Below are 20,684 nucleotides of genomic sequence, written 5' to 3'. Positions count from 1 at the left end.
AACTCCGCTTGACTGTGCCAAGATATAAAAATTCGAACATCTCTGTAATAAGTTTAGGAACGCATAGAATGGCTGCGTTTAGCCACCGATGAGATAAATGATCTGTTTTCTGTGGCTGAACTTAGTGTACACTTTTGGAACTTAAAGTGAGATAGATATACGATATATAATTTGATATTTGTTTAAAGCGAGAAAGAGAATTCTAGAACAGTCTAGTATAGGAACAGACCAAAAGACAACTGTGTTCCAAATTTGATTGCCAGTACTGAAAATCTATAATGCACGTAACGTAAACTGTAGCATTTTCAGTGCTGGTAGTAAATTTGGAACACAGCCATTTGTAAGAAATTTACTAGATATAGACTAGACCAACAATCAGGATTGTGTACTTCAGTGGCAGAACAAGTATCAAAGAAGAGAACAGGCCTAGGATCGAGACGAGGAGCGGCCTGATATTTTTCTCTGTTATCGTCAAGTGTTTACACACTATTAAAGACCGACATCCTTACGGAAGTTCGCGTCCTTGTTAATATCGAAGTGATTAAGGGCCGATTGATCCATCTTTTGGAATTCAAATTTTACCTATGAGGTAAATGTGATAATCCATGCATGTGATTGAGTAATCTTGCTGTTTATCCAACAGGTAAAATTTATCAAAAGCTGGAACAACCGGTCCTAAGAGTAAAAAACTGATAATGTACTAATTTTATGATTTATTAGTTTAGTACACGTATTTATCGGTATATATGCATTTAAAACTTAATAACTCGAATTTTCTTTAAAATTGTGATTTTAATGTTATCGTCAAAGTTTGATTATTAACAGAGATGATAACTGCAGAGAAAAAATTGTAATTTTTCGGCAATATATATATATAGAATTATATATACATAGCTTTACAAACATGCATATTTATTTATGGAGCATTATTATGTAATACAAAATCATGAATTTAATAATGTATTAGTCAAATATTTATGTTAATAATAGCAAATTTATATCGATTATCGATAATGCGTTTTTCAATTACCCGAGTTCTTGGGACCCTTTTCATACCGCCGAAAATTTGCTCAAAGCAATTTGACGGTCTTTAATATGTAGTATCTCATCAGTGATTCAGTGGATTCAACAATTGAGTGAGCGCTCACTGCTATTGATGTATTCTTTCAGATCTAAAATGCTGATTGGATGATCGAAAAGAATACACCAATAACAGCGAGCGCTCACTGAACTGATAATGTGTCCGATATTTGAAAAATTGTATTTTGAAATCCGCGGGCGATCGCACTCGCTCTCGATCGAATCGACCGCGCACAGTCGATTTGAAGTCGAGCCGGTCGAGCGTTGCGAGTTGCGACTTGCGACTTTAGCTGCCTAGGCTGGCCTAACCGTGTTCGTTCGTGGTATTGCGACACGGCAAACGATATTATTATTGTGTTCCCCTTCTACCCCTCTCGTGGTCGACCGTCAAGGTATCCGACGCGACTTGTCCGCAAGTTCCCGGCACATGCAATCGACGAAGGTAGCTTGAGAAGAGGGCAGAAGAGGGAGGAATTCTGAGCGTCGTCGTCATCGTCATCGTCATCGTTGTCGCCGTCGCCGTCGTCATCTTCGTAGCTGTCGCCCTCGTGCATCCTCCCCTCTCCCTCCAAGCGAGGTGTCCGCGCCGCAAGTTTTTCGTCACCGAGGAGTCCCGTTGGCATGGTGTAGTACATCCGTTTGCCCTCATCGCTACCGTTTTCACTTTTCGCTCGACGAATCGCGACGTCAGGCAAGGTAAGCGTCCCTCTCGAAGCCCACACGCTCGGCACGTGAACTCCCGTTCGCGTCCTCGTCTCGACCGACCTCGACGTGCGATTTCATGCGTGCACACCGTGCACGTATACCTTCGGTTGTGATGACAGTTATCTGAGGCATATCTTTACTCTCTGGTGCGCCACAGTATTGTTGCTCTGTGTTAACGAAGAACGTAATTTCGATAGAATTTCATATCGTCGAATTCTGGATTTCAAATGTGATATTCTGTAGTGGAAAACTTTTACATCTTATACATAAAAGATTAGCTTGTTATTTAAGCTTTCGTTTCTCTAAGTTTTATAGACCTTTCGTGGATGCTGAAAGATTAGTAGACTTTTTTTGGTATAGGTACAATATCTCTTAATCTTGCAAATAATTTTCTAGAAAATACTTACTTGGAGCAGTTTAAACGATCTAAGTCTCTTCGATATAAAAAAAAACAGCGATTTTTTTACCAAATTCTTATAAATATTTCTTCTTGTAAATAATGTACTTGTTCATCAATTTTTAAGTGATCTCTTAATCTTGCAAATAGCTTTCCAGAAAGCATTTACTTGGAGCGATTTAAGCTACCTGTATCACTTTGACATAAGGCTGAAAATAGAGATTTTTTAAGACAAAGTCTTAAATATAAATATAATCATTTAAATAGAAACAATGTTCTTATAAATTTTCAGTTTGATTAGAAATTTTTATTTCTTTATCACTTATACAAAATTGAACAATGAAATGTTCCGTTCATCTCGATATAACATTACAATATATAAAATCTGTTTAGGATTGTTAAAATGATTATCAAGGTTGGGTAATGCTAAATTAAAAAGTTAAAAATTAAGTTAAAGAGTTAAAAAGTTAATTAATTTTAACTTCATTTAGTTACATTTTAAACTTTTAATTTTTTAACTTTATATAATTATATTTTATCAACTATTAACTTTTAATTTGATTTGTTAAAAATTAACATCAGGATTGGATAGTTGGCATTATACAGATCTTACACTCGGATTATATATTTATATATTCATCGGAAATATATTTTTCTAATTTCAAATAATTTCAAATAATTACAATAAAAAATATAGATAATCCGCTTAATAAATTTCAAATAGTAAAATAAGGAGCTTCTACCAGATCATTTCAATAAATGAGCTTTGACAGTAAACCTTTATTAGTCCGTAAAATGATAATAAAAGAATAAGCTCCTTATTTTATTGTTTGAAATTTATACGAGCGAATTATCTGATATATTTTTTATTGTAATTATTCCAATATTTCATTTACGTTTAAACAAAGAATAAAGAGGTTTGAAAGCAATCCGTCATTATGACCTAAAATCATAATTTTTTTGAAAAATATAGAAGTGCAATTTAATACTTTACAAGGATTATTTTGTGGTGCTCCAAAATTATTATGCAAAAACTGATTAAAATCCGTAAAATACATAATCTCCTTGTTAATTAAAAAAGTTAACACACACACACACACACTTTTTAACTTTATTTTTTAATTTAGTTAAAAAAAAGTTAATTTGAAATCATAAAATAAAATAAATTTAACTTTTCAATTACTTTTTTTCATTAACTCAACCTTTAATTCAATTAATGTCACTAACTTTTATCTTAAGCTAAATTTTCAAGGTTGCTAACTTTAACTTAATTTATTGTTAGTTAAAAAAAAATTAATTTATCCAACCCTGATGATTATGTATTATTTTGCAAACATTAATACATATATTCTCAATTTTTAAAAACAAAATAAATATGACAATCGAGAGTCTGCTCTCTTTATACTACTGTGGTACTGTGGTAAAAATTTTTATATTTACGTAGAAAATCAATTCCATTTGAGGAAGTACAAATTGATTCAGGTACTTGTAAAAATTATCTTAGTATAATAATATATTTTTTTAATTAAGGCTTTTATTAATTTAAAAGAAAAATATACTTCAAATTTAAGCTGTTCAAATTTCAGAATTAATTAAAAGAAATTTTTAATTACTATTAGTTAATTGTAATATGAAAAGAATAGTTCGACTCAAATGTAATATTATATTATTTATGTATTTCAGAGACTACAATTCGTAGGCTGGTCACAATATCTTGGATATGAAACGTAGAAATAGTGAAATAAAAGAAGAACTACACTCGAAGAGTGGATGTCCGCGGAAGAAATGCAAAGGAGAATGATAAAGATAATAATGCATTGCACGGTCATGCATGAATAATTGTTACAGTGTTTATATTACCTTACTGCAGAGAAGTTTGACATATTGGATGAACCAACGTCATTGGGACAACATTGTCGTACTGCGTATCTTACGTATTTATGTACAGCGATAGAGATAATTTTTAAAAGAATATAACATTGTATAAGGATACAGAAGTAGCTTTTTTAACGGAGAGTAAATCATTATTTTTAATAATTAAAAGTAAACATATGAGAATCAAATTGTATGTGCCCAATAAGAAGAGGATAAACTATATTACACAAAGATCGGCTTTCCTAAATAATGCTCAAATAGCCGCAAATAATTTGGAATTAAATAAAAGCTTCTTCTAATACGATTCAAGTAAAGCGATAAAAGAAATGCTTTGAATCTCTCTGAGGAGGATGCGTAAGAATCGAGAAAGATTATGTCCTGTGATTGTTGTATTCCATGAGATTGTTTACGTTTGCTGCATGCCATGTGTGACTGACAAACGAGTAAACTCGCATACGCTTTTCTATGGAGACGATGATCTGCTGATGTGATCATTTTCTTTGCGAGTCTACTATCACGCTACTTCCGAGAAGATTAAAAATTGGTGTCGTCTCGTGCGACTCAATAAATAAGCAAGCAGACTTTGTGTCTGGTACGAAATTTATTATATTAATTGGCTAGGAATAAAATAACTTGTGATGTCATATTTTACTTCACCTTTATTTCAAAAGCGATACAATTCAAAAAATTAAGTTTCCCCAAAAAGGAGGAAACTTACTTTTTAATAGGAAATTATTGATTAAACATATTGACAAAAAAATTTTTTTTAATGCGATTAAATGTCATTTTATTATTCTTGTTTTACAACTCTTATCTATCTCTTTTGAATTTTAACGATTTTGATAATTATTTTTTTTTTAAATCATTCTTTGATTTATGACAATTTTAATAATTTCATAAAATTAAATTCACTTTTTTGATGGTAGGATAATGTTTACGAATTCATTTATGATAATTTAAAAAAAAATTTGTAGTTGTATCACTTTTGAAATAAGTGAGCAATATTTGACAATTTTATTCTTTTAAATGCTTGTTTATTTCCATAATTTGTGTCAGTTATATGTATTTATATTTGCGTGATTTTGTAGACGCGGAGGTTACAACTGACGAAGTCCTAATGCTGAAAGGAAGCCTGTCGCCGTATCTCGACACTCACAATGAAGAAGAGTCGTCTTATGTAACGCTTAGCAATGGGCCGTATGGTAAATATTATAACACCATTGTATATATAATATCAAGCGTTACAAGCGTCATAGATTATTGTATTAGATTAATTCACTCATTAATTCGTTACTTCCTTGTTACAGCGTATGTAGCAGATTCCACGAGCACGGAACACAACTCCTACAATCACGTCCTCGTAGATGTATACTTTGTAACGCCCATTCTCTGTAAACATTGTAAGTACATTATTAATTATGGTTTGTGTTATTCATTATGTGAACCAAGTTAATACTAATGTAGAAGCATTATGAATAATTCTCATGCCTATCTACCAATATAGATTAACTTTAATCTTGGTTTCACTTAGTTTTCATTTTTTTAGTTCCAAGTATTAGAAAAAGATAAAGAATAAATTAAATTAAGATAAAATTAAAGTTAATCTATAATGATAGAAATAGACATCAGTCTATTATATTTTTTTGCTCTCGTCTTTTATTCAATTACCATATTAAATGTGTGAACGAACTATCTATTTATTAAGTGTTGGAATTAATTCGTAGCGTTTTTAATGAAAGAATGTTATTTATTTCACATGAGCATTAAAAAATACATTAATGAAAGTACTTCCCATCACTTGTAAAACGCTACGAATTAATTCCAACACCTAATATATTAAATAATTACAATTGTGATTTAGAAAAATCACAAAATTTCATTTTGTTATAAAAATATTGATTTTTAAATTTATTCCACAGGTGAAGATTATATCTGGGGCACCGGGAAAGTGGGAGTCAAATGCAAAGGTAAGACTTATTCTATTACAATCGTATAATAAGATATAATGTTGAAACTTTGTTTTTCTTATTCGTGTCAGACATTCTGCATATTTTGTACGACTCGTATATTCTGATGGTATATTTACACGATAGATTTGCAAGATAGATTATATTTTTTCCGCGCCAAAAATAGTCTTCGATAAATATTACGAAATACATGTAATCGATATCGCGGACATGAGTAAATAGAGGCAATATTTATATTTAACATTTAAAGGCAATGATTTTTAAGTATTTAACATATCTTAGTAATTATACAAGTAGATATTTTAATATTTATCAATGACATGAATTGAGGACAATTTTTATCAATAATAAATATACATAACATATATATATATATATATATATGTTATATATATATATATAACATATATAACATATATATATATATATATATATATATATATATGTATATATATGTTATATATGTTATATATATATATATATGTTATATATATATATATAACATATATAACATATATATATATATATATATATATATATATATATATATATGTATATAAATTTGGAAACAGATCAAGATCTTGAATTATAGTTTTAGAAAGATTCTATTATATCGTCAATTTGTATCATTAATTAACGTCACGTTATAAACAATTATACATTCCCTATCTTTCCTTGTCTGAAAACAAAGATTTCTTTTTTTTTTTAATTTTTCTATAGGAGATTTTTCGCATTAACACAAAAAATGAAAAACGTCAGATAGGAGTTGCTATGTCAAGGGGAAACTAAATTACATTAATTTAATTAAACCCGATTAAGGGAGATATATTCATCATCATTTTCGTCGTCTATCGCGCAACAACAGTATCTTTGCTGTTTATGGAGAGGATGTCCCAGAGTCTTATCGATACTTCCGGGATTCGAGTGGACGTCCGGGTGAACACCCGTTAAATCGCGACAACACCCTCTTCGCCGGGATCAGCATGTGTTGATCGTCGATCCTCGCGTGGATCACCGTCGAGGGCGGCACCGTAGCATAGTAACACGCCGGCGACCCGCGCCGATTTCAAGAGTGGCATGCTATCGCGTTCCCCTTCACCTTCGCCGCCACCGCTGCCACCATCGCGCCGGTTTCTCTCCCGAAACTCCTCTCTGGTCCCGCCAATCCCTCTCCGCGACATCGTATGAACCAGGACCGTATCTAATCGGAGCAGTACTATCCGACTCGATCCGTAGGTATCGTTCAGTCTTTTAATTCAGGATCAGCTATCGCAACGTTGCGGTCGGAAAATCAAAGTCAATATGATTTCTTAAATTATACAATAATAACTGTAAAGTTTTTTTTATATAGCGTAATGCGCAGAAAAAGTTAAAACACGAATAAGTATAGAGATGGACGTAGTACTTACGTCTTAAAGAGCAATATAAATATCCTAATCTACGTAATTTTATACTTAACCAATATTTTGTTTCTGTGATAATTAATAACATTTTTAGAAGAGTACTATTATATAAATATATAGGGTGTCCCGAAAATTTTTACCAATCGCTTTTGTGTAGATAGAGCGACTAAACTGAGTCGAAAAATCCTCTATCATTTTGCACTTTTCGCAATAGTTAACAAAATATACTAATTACTAAAAATTGCCAAATATTAGTTTTAAATAATTTTTTACTCAAATACTATAAACTTTATTGAAAAACTGCAAGAGATAAAAATAATTTATTTTCTTCTCATAAAGTTCTGAGAATTTTTTCAGAATTTTTTCAGAATTTTTTAATATCGTATTTTCTCATGTTGATAAAAATAAGAAAATGCAGTATTAAAAAGTTGATAAAAAATTCTGAAAAAATTCTTAGAGTTCTATGAGAAGAAAATAAATGATTTTTGTCTGTTGCGGTTTTTCTGTAAAGTTGATAGTATTCGAATAAAAAATTATTTAAGACCAATATTTAACAATTTTTAGTAATCAATATCTTATTAACTATTGCGAAAATTGCATAATGGACTTTTCGACTCAGTTTAGTCCACTCTATTTACACAAAAGCGATTAGCAAAAACTTTCGGGACACCCTGTGTATATATATATATATATATATATATATATATATATATATATATATAAAATATGTTTATTATCTCAAAATTCTTCTGAAATATTACACTACATATAGGAAAATGTATTCTGTGCACAAATAATAATTAATTTGATTTAAGTATTTCCAAAGTTCATATATCTATCATAAATTTTATTCTCAAGATATATTTTGAATCCTATTAATATATCAATCAAAATGATTAAATTAAAATAAATTTGATTTCTTATCATGTAAAGATGCTGTCGATTAATTTTTATAACATTCTTCAAAAGGAAATAAATTCTTGTTTGATTATTTTAAGTTTTTTAAAAATTTGTAATAAGTATATTTTAAAATTATAATACTATTAAAAAAATATTATTTGTTAATGACCATTACTTGAAAGAAAGAAAGTAAATTTGCATAAGTTGTCGCATATTTTACATTTCATTTTCTTCATTATTGAATACACATTTCCTCTACAGGTTAACTTTAATCTTGGTTCAATTTACTCTTCATCTTTTTCTAATTCTTAAAATTAGAAAAAGATGAAGAGTAAGTTGAACCGAAATTAAAGTTAATCTATATTAGAGAAAATAGAGATTAAAGTTAATCTGCATTGGTAGAAACATGAAAGAGTTAAATGAAATATTTTTGCTTTTATGTATTTAATCGCAAATACTTCGAGAAGCAATGAATTTGAGAATTTAAAGATATTGCAACGCATTTGTTTGAAGTTAAGATATTTGTTTCTATATACGAAAAATATAAAAAATACATGAATGAAGAGGAACACCTACTCTTTTTCAAAGCGAGTTTCTTGATAATTGCATTGATAATTTTTGCTCGCATGTTTCGAATATAATGAATTTATTCATATGATACAAAATCAATTTTAGTGAATTATATATCGCGAATCTAACTTGTACTGTCAGATTATTGGTACCTATTAAGACAAATCGATGACAGAAGTCATTTGCAAGTGTGTTGCGAGATACAGAGAAAATATTTCGTGATAAAATGTAAAACATCACTTACATAGTACGCGGAATATTATGTATGCATTTGCTTGATACTTTGGTCTTAAAATAAATGCATTTACTTTTAATTTTTGGTCAAGAACGTCCTCTTATCCGCATCATTCTCTTATCGTGAATTTTTGCATGACAGCCTTATTTGACATGCTATCTTCTACGTAAGCGAACTCGCGTTGTAATTAATTAGACCAAGTAACAGGCTCGATCCGCCACGTGACGATCGATTGTTTGGCCAATTATATTGCCTGATATCACTGGCGAACCTAATGATGACTCCATCTAATTCGGATCTTCGTCTAATTGACCACATCGCCTGTCATTATATTATCTGTCGCGTAATCTCATAAATTACTATAGAATTTCGACTATCTCATTTTCTCATTACATTAAATTTTAACGACAAATCCTGCGATTAATTTGGATTTTTTTTTAGAGAGAATCTCGAATATCATTTTTTATTGCATCTTATACCTCTTGATATAAATAATTAAGATTTGAAAGGAAGAGAAAGAGGAGAGGAGAGGAGAGAAAGAGATCTTCTATGAAGTGAAGATGATCTGAATTAAAAGTCTGGAGAATCACATTAATACAAACTCTTACATTAAGAGAAAAGTTTTTTGTGATTATAATTGCATTCTAAAATTTTAATTAGAAGCTTTATTTTTATAATTATTACTGTTATAATATTAGTAATTAATTATTTACATATAGATCTATGTATTAAAAAAAATATATTGTTCCGAAAATGACGGCAAAATTTATAGTCATTTTCGAAAACAACCACATATTTTTATATATGCATATATAGAATCATAAATAATTATTACTACTAATATTATAGCAATAGTAACAATAAAAATGGACTCCTACCATAATATTTTATCATGCAATTATAGTCACAAATACTTTTCTCTTTTTTTTCTTTCCGTAATGATCATCTTCATTTTATAACGATCGTATTCTTTTCTGAATGTATAAACGGCTTATTGTTTGATGATAAATGACAGTTGATGATAAATGACCCTCTCGGGTGTTAAATCTTGCGTACGATGTATCGAAACTTTGCATCGATGGTTTACTAATATTTATCTGCGGCAACAAGTCTACTTTGGCAGAGCTATTTCTAAAAATACTACGAAAACCGGCGCGATCCGGTTTTCGGGAGCACCAAGGGTTAATCGTGCTCTCAGCTTTGCTTGTTCTTGCTGCAAAAATTGTCGTACACGCTCGACGTAATTTCGCTCGCGCGTGTGCGACGGCGGTTTTACACGGTCGAGGTGTTTCACTCTCCCTGGAAATAGTGACGTGCGAGTGCGGCCGTTTCGCTCGCGAAGGAATAGCGCTGGCACGTGGTAATCCTTGAAAATCGGCGCGTTCGATTATGAAGCCGCGAATGGGCAAGCGAAGCCGGCGAGCGAGCGAGCGAGATGCATTTGTACGCCCACGCGACAGCAATTCGCATTTGCATCAAACGACGAATTGCTGAGCTTATCGAAATTCAATCTGTTTTTTCGGAATACATAATAGTCACGAACGGTAGATTTGGTATACTTCGACGCAAAAAATCTAACATTTAACATCGTCAGAAATTATAGACATGACAGCCCTGTCTTTACACTTCGCTTTATACTCTTATGAAATATTTGTATTTATGCTTTGATTGAAATTGAAAACAGAAATTGCGTGATGTTAGAAGCTATGGTCGAGATAAATTGAATTATTAGGAAATTACAAAATTATTATTATGAAATCGTATAATATTAACCCTTCGTAGTTTATTTCAAAATCTGTAACACAATTTTTACTGATGCTGTAGTCAATATAAATAAATAGTTTAGTCAATTTAATATAAATTAAATGGATCTGAACTTTTTTGGCAATATTTTTAATCTTGAAAATTAGGGATTTTCATGCAAATTTTACTTTTAAATTTATATTCTATTTTTTTTTTAACATTGTTTCTTTGATCATTTTTTTCTTGATAATACAAAATGTTGACAATTGATTAGTAATAAGTACGGCATACACATCTGTTTATATTTAATAATTTTGTGAACTTGTCAGTTTTTATTTAAAAAATAAAGATTGATAGTAGAACACTTAGCGAAAAAGTCTGATACTATATAATAGTAAATCTTCTCTGTGTGTGTTATAGATTTCGCGGCTTTAATTGTAGAAAATGATAGATATAGTCTCGTAAAATCTGTTTTCTACTAATTTTTAATATATTTTCAATATAATTTATTTGCGTTGCTTGCATTCCAATTTATTTCAAAGTTGTATTAAAAAATTCTCTAATCTTACTTAGAATTTTGAATAAAAATATCTGGAAAATCCAGGAATTTTCAAAGAATTTTTTTTACAGGTTTTTAATAAACTAACGTTTCAATTTTTGAAAATTGATTAACTTTTCTTTAGAAATATTTATTATTATAAGTCAAATATCAATTATTCGTTTACAACTTTTATAAATCAAGCTGATTTTGTATCTAAGTGTATTCTCTAAATTTCTTAGAGTGAAATCTCTCCAAAAGAATAAAAATATTGCTACTATTGAAAAAGAGTGAAAAATGTGCACTTGAATAAAAGTGACAAATTTTTATTTAAAAAAAAATTTTTTTTTTTTTTGGAGTAACATTTCACACGTGAAAATTTGCTACTCTTATTTAAGAGTGCACATTTTTTTTTTTTTCAGTAATAACAGTCTAAATTTCTTGGAGTTAACTCTCTTGAAGTGAGATTTAACTCCAAGAAATTTAGAGAACAATCGACATTTTAGTTAAGAAAATAATATGTTAATTGCTGAATCTATTAGGTGTTGGAATTAATTCGTAGCGTTTTACAAGTGATGGGAAGTACTTTCATTAATGTATTTTTTAATGCTCATGTGAAATAAATAACATTCTTTCATTAAAAAACGCTACGAATTAATTCCAACACCTAATATTAAAGCTAGACTTCACATGCTTATTATTCAGATTTTTTATTTTCGGTTTAGACATGTTTTGATTGCATTTAAATATTCGTATATCACGATTCAACAATTTGATATTTTTTTATTTAGCATGCTTTTAATTATTATCACGCGATATGCACAAGATACGTGATAAAAATAACTTTTTAATTTCAATCTCGGTTTATTTTTTTTTTAATTTTTTTTTTAGTTTTTTTAGTTTTTCTAGTTTTAAAAATTAGGAAAAGATACATTATAAATTATACTCAAGATTATACTCAAGATTATAAAGTTAATCTTACATTGATGAAGCTGGGTCTCAAAGAGTCACGTTCTGGAGGTGAATAGATAGCCGCGTCTTTTCCATCTTTTTTCTTTTATTTTGTCTTCTGTAATTCAATCATGTGTCTTCTGTACTAGATAATACATTTACTCTGTTGGTAAGACGGAAGTCGTACGAGATAAAATATTAATTGATCGAGTAATTAAATGTCGTCGTAGTCGTTCACACGATCGAATGCGCGAAACGTTCAGGAGAATTTAATTGGTCGCGTTCGCCTTCGCGCGTACACATCCCGGTAAATTTTCACGCTTCAGTATACAAACGCGTTCGTGGGAGCACGCTTCTTGCCAAATTGCGATCAGCTGCTTCGGCATAAATCTCCGACCGATGTCAACGGAATACCTTCGCGGAATAAACGCGCGCGAGAGATACGGAAAGGCGCGGCGGAGAGACAGAGAGAAGAATTTATTGCGTGTTCTGGGATAAATCCCATAAGTGCATTAAAACGTGGGACGAGTTCGGAGTTGGAAAAATTGCGAGTGGAGACAAAACTGCGTGCACCGTGGTATACGTATTATATTTTATCACTCGCGAATTATACGTGTTTGTTGAATTTTCGGTTTCTACAAACGTAAATTTTTGTGATTAAATTTCTGAACGTAAATTATCCGCAATATGAATTTTTTATGTGTATTTCATTATTGAATTATTTCCGCAGTTCTTTAGTTTTTAATGTATATATTTAATAATTATGAATATAAATAAAATGTGAAATATATCAAATTAATTGAAAAATTAAGTGTTGCTCACTCAGAGAAAAGGATAGTGGTAGCAACTATAAAATAATAATTATTTAATTTTATATATATATATATATACATTAATTTATTCAACTACGTACATAGATTACACACTAAATTTATATATAGTTATAATTTTGTAGTTACTACGTTTCTTCCTCCGAGTATTTTCTATTTCCCTGAAATTCAAGTTCTTAGAATTTTATCAATTTAATTACTAATTACAAAATTAATATACTTATGCTTATTGACAAATATCTTATTTACTCAGTTTCTAACAATCGATTTAGGGACAATTAAAAAATATTTCTCTCTCGTAGAGCTCGTTATCCTCGTGTCGGTTCGCGGTTCGTGCAGTCGAGGGCGCATCGCGATGCATCGACAACTCCGTCAGTTGCTGACAATAAGGTTGAAAAAAAAAAAGAAATATCGTGGGTCTGCGATGCGCTTCGCTTCCTCGGCGCACGAAGCTGTTTCGAAGGACAATCGAACGGGGTCAAAAGTCCTCGCGTTGCTACGCGAAACGTTACGAAGCCATGGAAACGAGCCGTCGCGCAAGCGCCTCGCATTTTCCCTCCCCGGTTCCCCCCCATGGTCCTCTCCTCTCTTTCGATTTTCCGCGATTTCCGGCTGAGCAAGTCGCGAGTTTTCCCACTTCTCGGCCTTTCAACATCGAAATCTGGTTGCCTCTTCTCGTCCCGATGTTCCTTGCGTTCACCCAACTACACGTTCAACACGATGTCTAATTTAATTTTTAATTTGCGTATCGCATTACAATGGTCTCGATATCATTGCACCTGTTTATGTATCACACTTATATATTATTATATATTATTATTCAAATTTTTATTCTTAATAAGAACTTCAACCATCTGTCGAGTCTTTCTATTTCGAACATAAATCGGATATGAATAAGTATATATGACAAAAAAAAATATCAATTGAATGCACCTGCTATTTTTAACGTTTTTCAAATCGATAATTAAGATAATAAGATTCGGAAACATTAAAACAGCACGTATCAAATGAAACTCTTTAAGAATTTAAAAAATAATTTATGCAAAAGATGAACGAAGTCTCTCGATAATCAGAAATCCACATGCTGCGAATTAGAATGTAATAGTTTATTTGATTATTGTTATTTGTAATTTACGTAAATTTGATCTTTCACATTTTCGCGATTTGACGCTAAATATGATTATTTAACTATATTTTTATATTTAATAGTCTATGATTATCGCGTTAAAAATGTTTTAGCGCAAATGCGTTAAATAAAAGTAAGAATATCAGTAAACGAATCAATTTCTCGGGGGAAAAATCGTGTCGACGGATGCATTGTTAGGGTGTATGTGCAGCGGCGCAGGTGAAAATGGCGTATGTCGCAACAACTACGGCTGTTGACCGCCACGAAAGTGTCGTGTTCTTGACTTGCTGCAAGACTTTCTCATTGCTCGTTTCAGCGTAATACGAGCTACATTTTTAGTCAACTTGGATTAGTTTATTAATTATAAAATTAAAATTCATTTTTCTTTGTTTTATTTTTTATAAAATAAAAAGGGACCATGTATGCCAAATGTTTAAAAATATAAATTAAAATATTAAAAGAACGATGGGTATATATATATATATATATTTGCGATATCAGATAGTTAAATAAGGAAAAATCAAACCATTTTAATCTTTATTCGAATATTTTAACGTTGACATATTGATATAATTCAGAGAAGCATATTCATATTTTAATTAAACGAGTTATCGACAAAATCGCATTTACACATCGCGATGAATTATATTTTTACCGTATAACAATCGGGATTATAACGTGCAGGAAGATGTTTGTCCGCTCGCTGTGTCTGCGATAGTGATCGATCGGAACGGAACACCACGCGACGAATATTGGGTCAAACAGCACGATCTAAGTTCACTACTCAACGGTTAAAAATGGTGCCACTGTTCATTGACTTCAAGGATGACTTCAATCAATTATTTGCGACTAGGCGTAGTGGCGTAGTTCTCTACCGGCCGCGTAGTAAAGCCGATACCTGCACTAAACCTTAATCCTTCACGCTGTTGTCTCTGATGTATCGGTCACGCTACATTTCGCCGTTTGCATGCGATAGATTACGTGCAACAATATATATAGTCTGTCATTGCATCCTGTGTAGATATCGAATTGCGCTCTTTGATCATTATTCATTATCAAGTGACAGTGAAAATCTATCACTCTTATACTGAATGACTATCATATGTATCTTTCGAAGATCTATAATTTATTTTAATTTAAGAAGACTTCCTATTAAATTTTTTGAAATTTAAAAATGTATTCTCTTTCTATCTAAAATTTCAATATTTTTAATATATGGAAATTTTACTTTTGAAAATTCTGTGCGTAGAAGCTTGTGTATTTTGCTCCTTTGACTGCTTCATGAAAAAAATCACGTTATAAAAATATTCAAGAGATCAGTCGCGAACAATATAAAAAAGTATATTTTACTGAATATCTAAATCTTTATGGAGTAAGAATTTTTTCTATAGATTTTTTCTATAAATATTTATTTTACGTATTATAAGCATAAATCATTTTTGTGAAATGTAAACATATTTTTAGTATATTATCAGACTCTTAACGCAAGATTGATAAGACATTATGTTTCTTTTTAATAAAACATTGTTTTTCTTCTTCAAACATGTTTTTAATGCTTCGTACATGTTTTAAACAGTATTAAAAAACATGGCAAAAACATCGATTAAACATGTTTTAAACATGATTTTTATCAACCTTGTCTACTCTTTAACTTTTAAGTATTTTTATGCCTACTACTTTTTGCGGTATGTATCTACACAGAAAAAATGATTTTGCTAAAATACTTACAATTTTCCTACATAAAAAATTGTTTTATTTCGCTAAATTTATTTCGCTAAATTAACTTAGTTTGTCTTTATTTCTTTTAATGGAAAATGTGTATTTAAGTCATACATGTAATATTTAAATTAAATACATACATTTTTCAATGAAAAAAATAAATAAATAAAAAATAAAAAGACAACTTAAGCCAAACAATTTTTTTCTTAATGTAAATACAGATCTAAAAATAATTTTGTCGGATTATGAAAATAAATTATGCAGAACGTTCAAGTTTTTTGCTATTCGAATGTTAAAACTTGTAGCATTACTCATTCTGCTTGAATTTTCTGCATAATTATTTTGATAATCCAAGAAAATTATTTTCAGATCTGTATTTAAATTTTCAGGTATTTCAGCAAAATCGTTTAAGTGTGCTCTCTTTTGACCATAAAAAAAATCGAACCTGAGCGTTTGCACAGAAATTAGAGAGTTTACAGGGAAATTAGTATTCGTTTTATCTCCCTGACTAACTTCCACATCGGTTTGTCATATCCGCGGCGCATCGCCGCACTTCATTTCACACGCTCGATAGCTTTTTGATAGCTGATTGGCAGTGCCTGCAGTCTATGGCCTTAATCGACCGATTTCCAACGACAAAACCTTTCTCTTCTGCACCATTTGTACGATTTACTGTTGCGCTTCGGGCCGCGCAATTATCGCCAGCCCTGCCTGAAAATCGTTTTGTCCCATCCACATATACAACTGCACCGTAATCGCATTGAGGATTCCATTTCCCTGACAAATTTCCAGCCGCGAGAAATAAAGACGTATTACCAGTTTTAATCAAATGTTTAATTAAATTAAAATTTATGAGAATTTATTATTATTACGTGCATCAAACTTAAGTTAGAAATACAAATTAACTTTTTTCTGTTCTTTTCATATCAAACTGCTATACAGTTGATTGAATTGTAATAATAATTGCATGATAAATAGATAGAAATAAAACAATAAAATTAATTAAATTAAACGTATGATTGTATAAAATTCCTTATAAAAGATATTTATAATAGAGAAGAGAGAGGTATCGAAACTGCTGATAATTTTTACATAATTTTTAATACGTGTAATTATGCGGTATCAGTCATAACATGATTCGATTATTTATGCGTGAATGAACGCCCCAATGAAAATGGTCTGCTTTATATCGCGGATCAAATTCTTATATTACCTATTAAACTTTTTCCTCGCACACGCGCGGGTGCATCGTTTCACTTCACTTCACTCGATAGCCTTTTGATAGCTGCTTGACATTGTCTGCAAACTGTGGCCCTAATCGATCTTCTTGAAACGACAAATTTCTTCCTTCCGCATCGATTCGCTGTTGCAGTTAGCAAATATCCTTATTGTCTACTAAAATTAATAAATTCGGGAAAACTCAAATGTGCCCATTTCCACCAATGTAGATTAACTTAAATTTTGATTCAACTTATTTGTTATCTCTTTCTAATTCTTAGAACTAGAGAAAAAAGAGTAAGTTGAAGCGAAATTAAAATTAATCTGCATTAATATAAGAACATGCATAAGTTGTTAATTTTTACGTTAAAAAATACGTGAAAAAAAGATAAAATGTTTCTTCGTTTTACAGCGTTTTTTTTTTATTTTTAAACTGCGATAACCATGTAAGTGTAATCTACCCGAAATTTACGCGAGCAACATAAAAATAGATGAGGTTTTTCTTAGAGGTATTTTGCAAACTGCGATACGAAGTTTTCGGTGGATTTAGCGAAAATTCGTTGAACCTTCTATCGATCTTCGGCGAATGTATCCCCGTGCCGGCAATCTCGATGCATCACTGCACTTCACTGCACATATCTCGTACGATAGTCTTTTGATAGCGGGGTCTGCAGTCTATGGCCTTAATCGAGCAATTCCAAACGACCGACCTCAAACTCTTCCTCTCGTCTCTCTCTCGGTTTATGCAACCGGCACATGTTGCACTTTAGCCCGCGTCGGTGCAAATCGAGATGCAGCACGACCTCAGGATTGCGTTCGACCCCCTAATTGTACGAAACGGACCATCGTTTACGATGGATGTAACTTGAACTCTGAGCATTCAGGGATTTTAAAACTCGGTAAAGTTTAAGAATTTTATTAGTGAGAGACGTGGACTAAATTGTAGGAAAAGAATTCAAATATCTTGAAGCGTCCTTTAAGAACATGGTTTTACATAATTTATATACTACTGTCTCGAACGAGTTGAAGATTTGAAAATTCAATATATCAAAAGCTTCTTGAGGGAATCTTCAAGTTCTACAAAAATCTTTGTAATCTTAAATTTATAAAGTCCATTCTATAATTGCGCAAATGTAGTTGTCGTAAGTGGTTGTTGTAGTTGCAAGAATTGACTAATCATACACCCTGAGAAAAGGTTTCTTCGATTTAAAGAAATGTTTTTTTGCTATATGGTTAAAGAAAAAATTTCTTTGATTTGTAAACGTCATTTGTTTGATTTAAACATTATTTTTTTAAATCAAATAAAACTTATTTGATTTAAAGAAATTATGATTTGAACAAAAAAGTTAATAAAAAAATTTCTTATGATTTTTTTTTTAAATAAACATTTCTTGTTTGAATGTTCTATGTGGAATTGAAAATTCTTAAACTCGTTTTACAATTACGTAAGCGTAGTTGTAAGAATTAATCAATCATATCGAATATCTCCTCATATTTGACTACACTCAGAGAAAGGTTTCTTCGATTAAAAAAAAAATATTTTTTTACTATATATTAAAGAAAAAATTTCTTTGATTTGTGAACGTCATTTCTTGGATTTAATCATTTTTTTTTTAAATAAAATTTATTTAATTTAAAGAAATTACGTTCAAATCCAAGAAATGACGTTCACAAATCAAAGAAATTTTTTCTTTAATATATAGTAAAGAAACATTTTTTTTTAATCGAAAAAACCTTTCTCTAAGTGTAGTCAAATATGAGGAGATATTCGACTGATTGATTAATTCTTACAACTACGCTTACGTAATTGTAAAATGGGTTTAAGAATTTTCAATTCCACATAGAACATTCAAACAAGAAATGTTTATTAAAAAAAAAATCATAAGAAATTTCTTTATTAACTTTTTTACTCTTAAACTATGCATCTTTTATATAGTCTAATATACATACGTGATTCATACGTTGTTACTTTACATTTAAATGCGTGACGAAAATAACATTGCAACTTGGCAAAAAGATTGAGTTACCTAACGATATTTTTTTAATCAGCTGCTCACTGGTGCGTCTCTACGATGAGTCCAAAATTGCGCTTCTTCTTTCGCGTCGCGATATTACCTTTGCCGCCAGTCACTATAGTGTTCGTACCGAAAAGGGAGCAGTGGGCCGAGATCTGTCGGCGGATTCGCAAGTCATGCAGCTTAATGCCTCGTGGAGATATCCCGACGTCATCTTGTCGGCCGCACGAATAAAAGCGACGGAAAAATGCACAAGCCTGACGTAATTTACTGTATGTGCTGCCGTGTTCTAGAGGAGCGGACTAATTAGACGTTGCTGGCTGTAATGAGGAGTCCTTTACCGCCCGCAAGAATCGCTCTTACATGATCGCGTACGCAAATCGCCGCGAATTAACGGAGAAAAATTGCCGGCTAATATCGTCACGGAAGTAGCATTGAAACGACTCCAGTCTATTATAGATATAAATGCGTATTGGCAAATGAAGTATCGTGTTAAAGCAGAATTTTCTAAAATGGTACAGCATAATTTTTATAATTCAGAAAGATATTAAGAATTTTTCAAGTTTTATATGTAACACGAAAAAAGAGAGAACGATTTTGCTGAAGTATTTAAAAAAGTTATAAGATCTAAGTAGCTATAAAATTTAAAAATAATTTGTTGGAAACCATCGAAATAAGTATGTAATACTTACTGAATAGTTATTAAGTGTTGATGACAATGCTGCAAAAAGTTTTAATATTCCAGCAACGAATTTACATAATCATTTTGATGTTTCGACAAAATATTCTTTCAATAAACGATTTAGGTTAATGATTCATTACAGCATCACGTATATTATAGCATTTTATTGTATGAACAGCACGATGTTTTATAAAATTTTAATAATATAAAATAAATCTACATGTTTATTAGAAAATATTAAAATATTTTAGATTTTTTTATAAAGATATGTATATATAATATGTATACAGTGAGAGCAAAAAGTATTCGTGCAAGGAAATTTATTATAAGAAAGTCTTATTTGTAGAAAATAAATATTAATTAATTAATAATTTTTTATACAATAAAATACGTTCTGTTTTAACATAAACAAACGAGCTTCGCATGTATTCTGATTTTAGAAGCTAAATTTCTCGTCTGTACGAAATTTTTGAGTATTCAAACAATATAATTTTTAATTTTCGCTTATTTTTTAAATGATATATTTTGTATAATTAATACACATCTTTTGGTAATAATATAATTTTAAGAAATACAGTCTATTTTATTCTTTATGAATAAATGATTAATTATTCAACAAGAAATGATCGTCAGTTAAACGTTGATCGACGTTAAATTGATATTGAAATCATCGTATTTATATTGATTCGACATCAATTCGATGACTCATTTTTCGCTGAATAATATTTAC

General features: G+C 30.7%; 1 protein-coding gene and 1 long non-coding RNA gene across 4 annotated transcripts; one reads left to right on the top strand and one right to left on the bottom strand.

Moving 5' to 3' along the window:
- The first annotated feature begins 4,675 nt into the window (after positions 1–4,675).
- LOC105151931 (uncharacterized) lies at positions 4,676–15,862 on the top strand. The gene is made up of 3 exons (XM_011065913.2): positions 4,676–5,457; positions 5,977–6,024; positions 15,005–15,862. The coding sequence occupies exons 1-3, from the start codon at positions 5,118–5,120 to the stop codon at positions 15,232–15,234; spliced, it is 618 nt and encodes a 205-aa protein (XP_011064215.1). The 5' UTR covers positions 4,676–5,117; the 3' UTR covers positions 15,235–15,862.
- Positions 5,307–20,349, bottom strand: LOC147909892 (uncharacterized). 3 transcript variants are annotated; one of them, XR_015544728.1, is made up of 5 exons: positions 19,285–20,349; positions 17,824–18,081; positions 14,976–17,434; positions 12,396–12,482; positions 5,307–5,446 (listed from the first exon to the last, which is right to left on the bottom strand). It is a non-coding gene; the product is annotated as an uncharacterized LOC147909892 (long non-coding RNA). The 3 variants fall into 3 exon arrangements; XR_015544727.1 differs by lacking the exon at positions 12,396–12,482 and having other exon boundaries at positions 5,309–5,446; positions 17,253–17,434; positions 19,285–20,231; XR_015544729.1 differs by lacking the exon at positions 12,396–12,482 and having other exon boundaries at positions 5,358–5,446; positions 19,285–20,345.
- Positions 20,350–20,684: the final 335 nt, after the last annotated feature.

The sequence above is a fragment of the Acromyrmex echinatior genome, chromosome 4, assembly GCF_024713525.1.
Source record: "Acromyrmex echinatior isolate Ae372 chromosome 4, ASM2471352v2, whole genome shotgun sequence".
NCBI lineage: Eukaryota > Metazoa > Arthropoda > Insecta > Hymenoptera > Formicidae > Acromyrmex > Acromyrmex echinatior.
The sequence above is the reverse complement of the archived record's forward strand: the minus strand, read 5'-3'. Positions and strand labels throughout refer to the sequence as shown.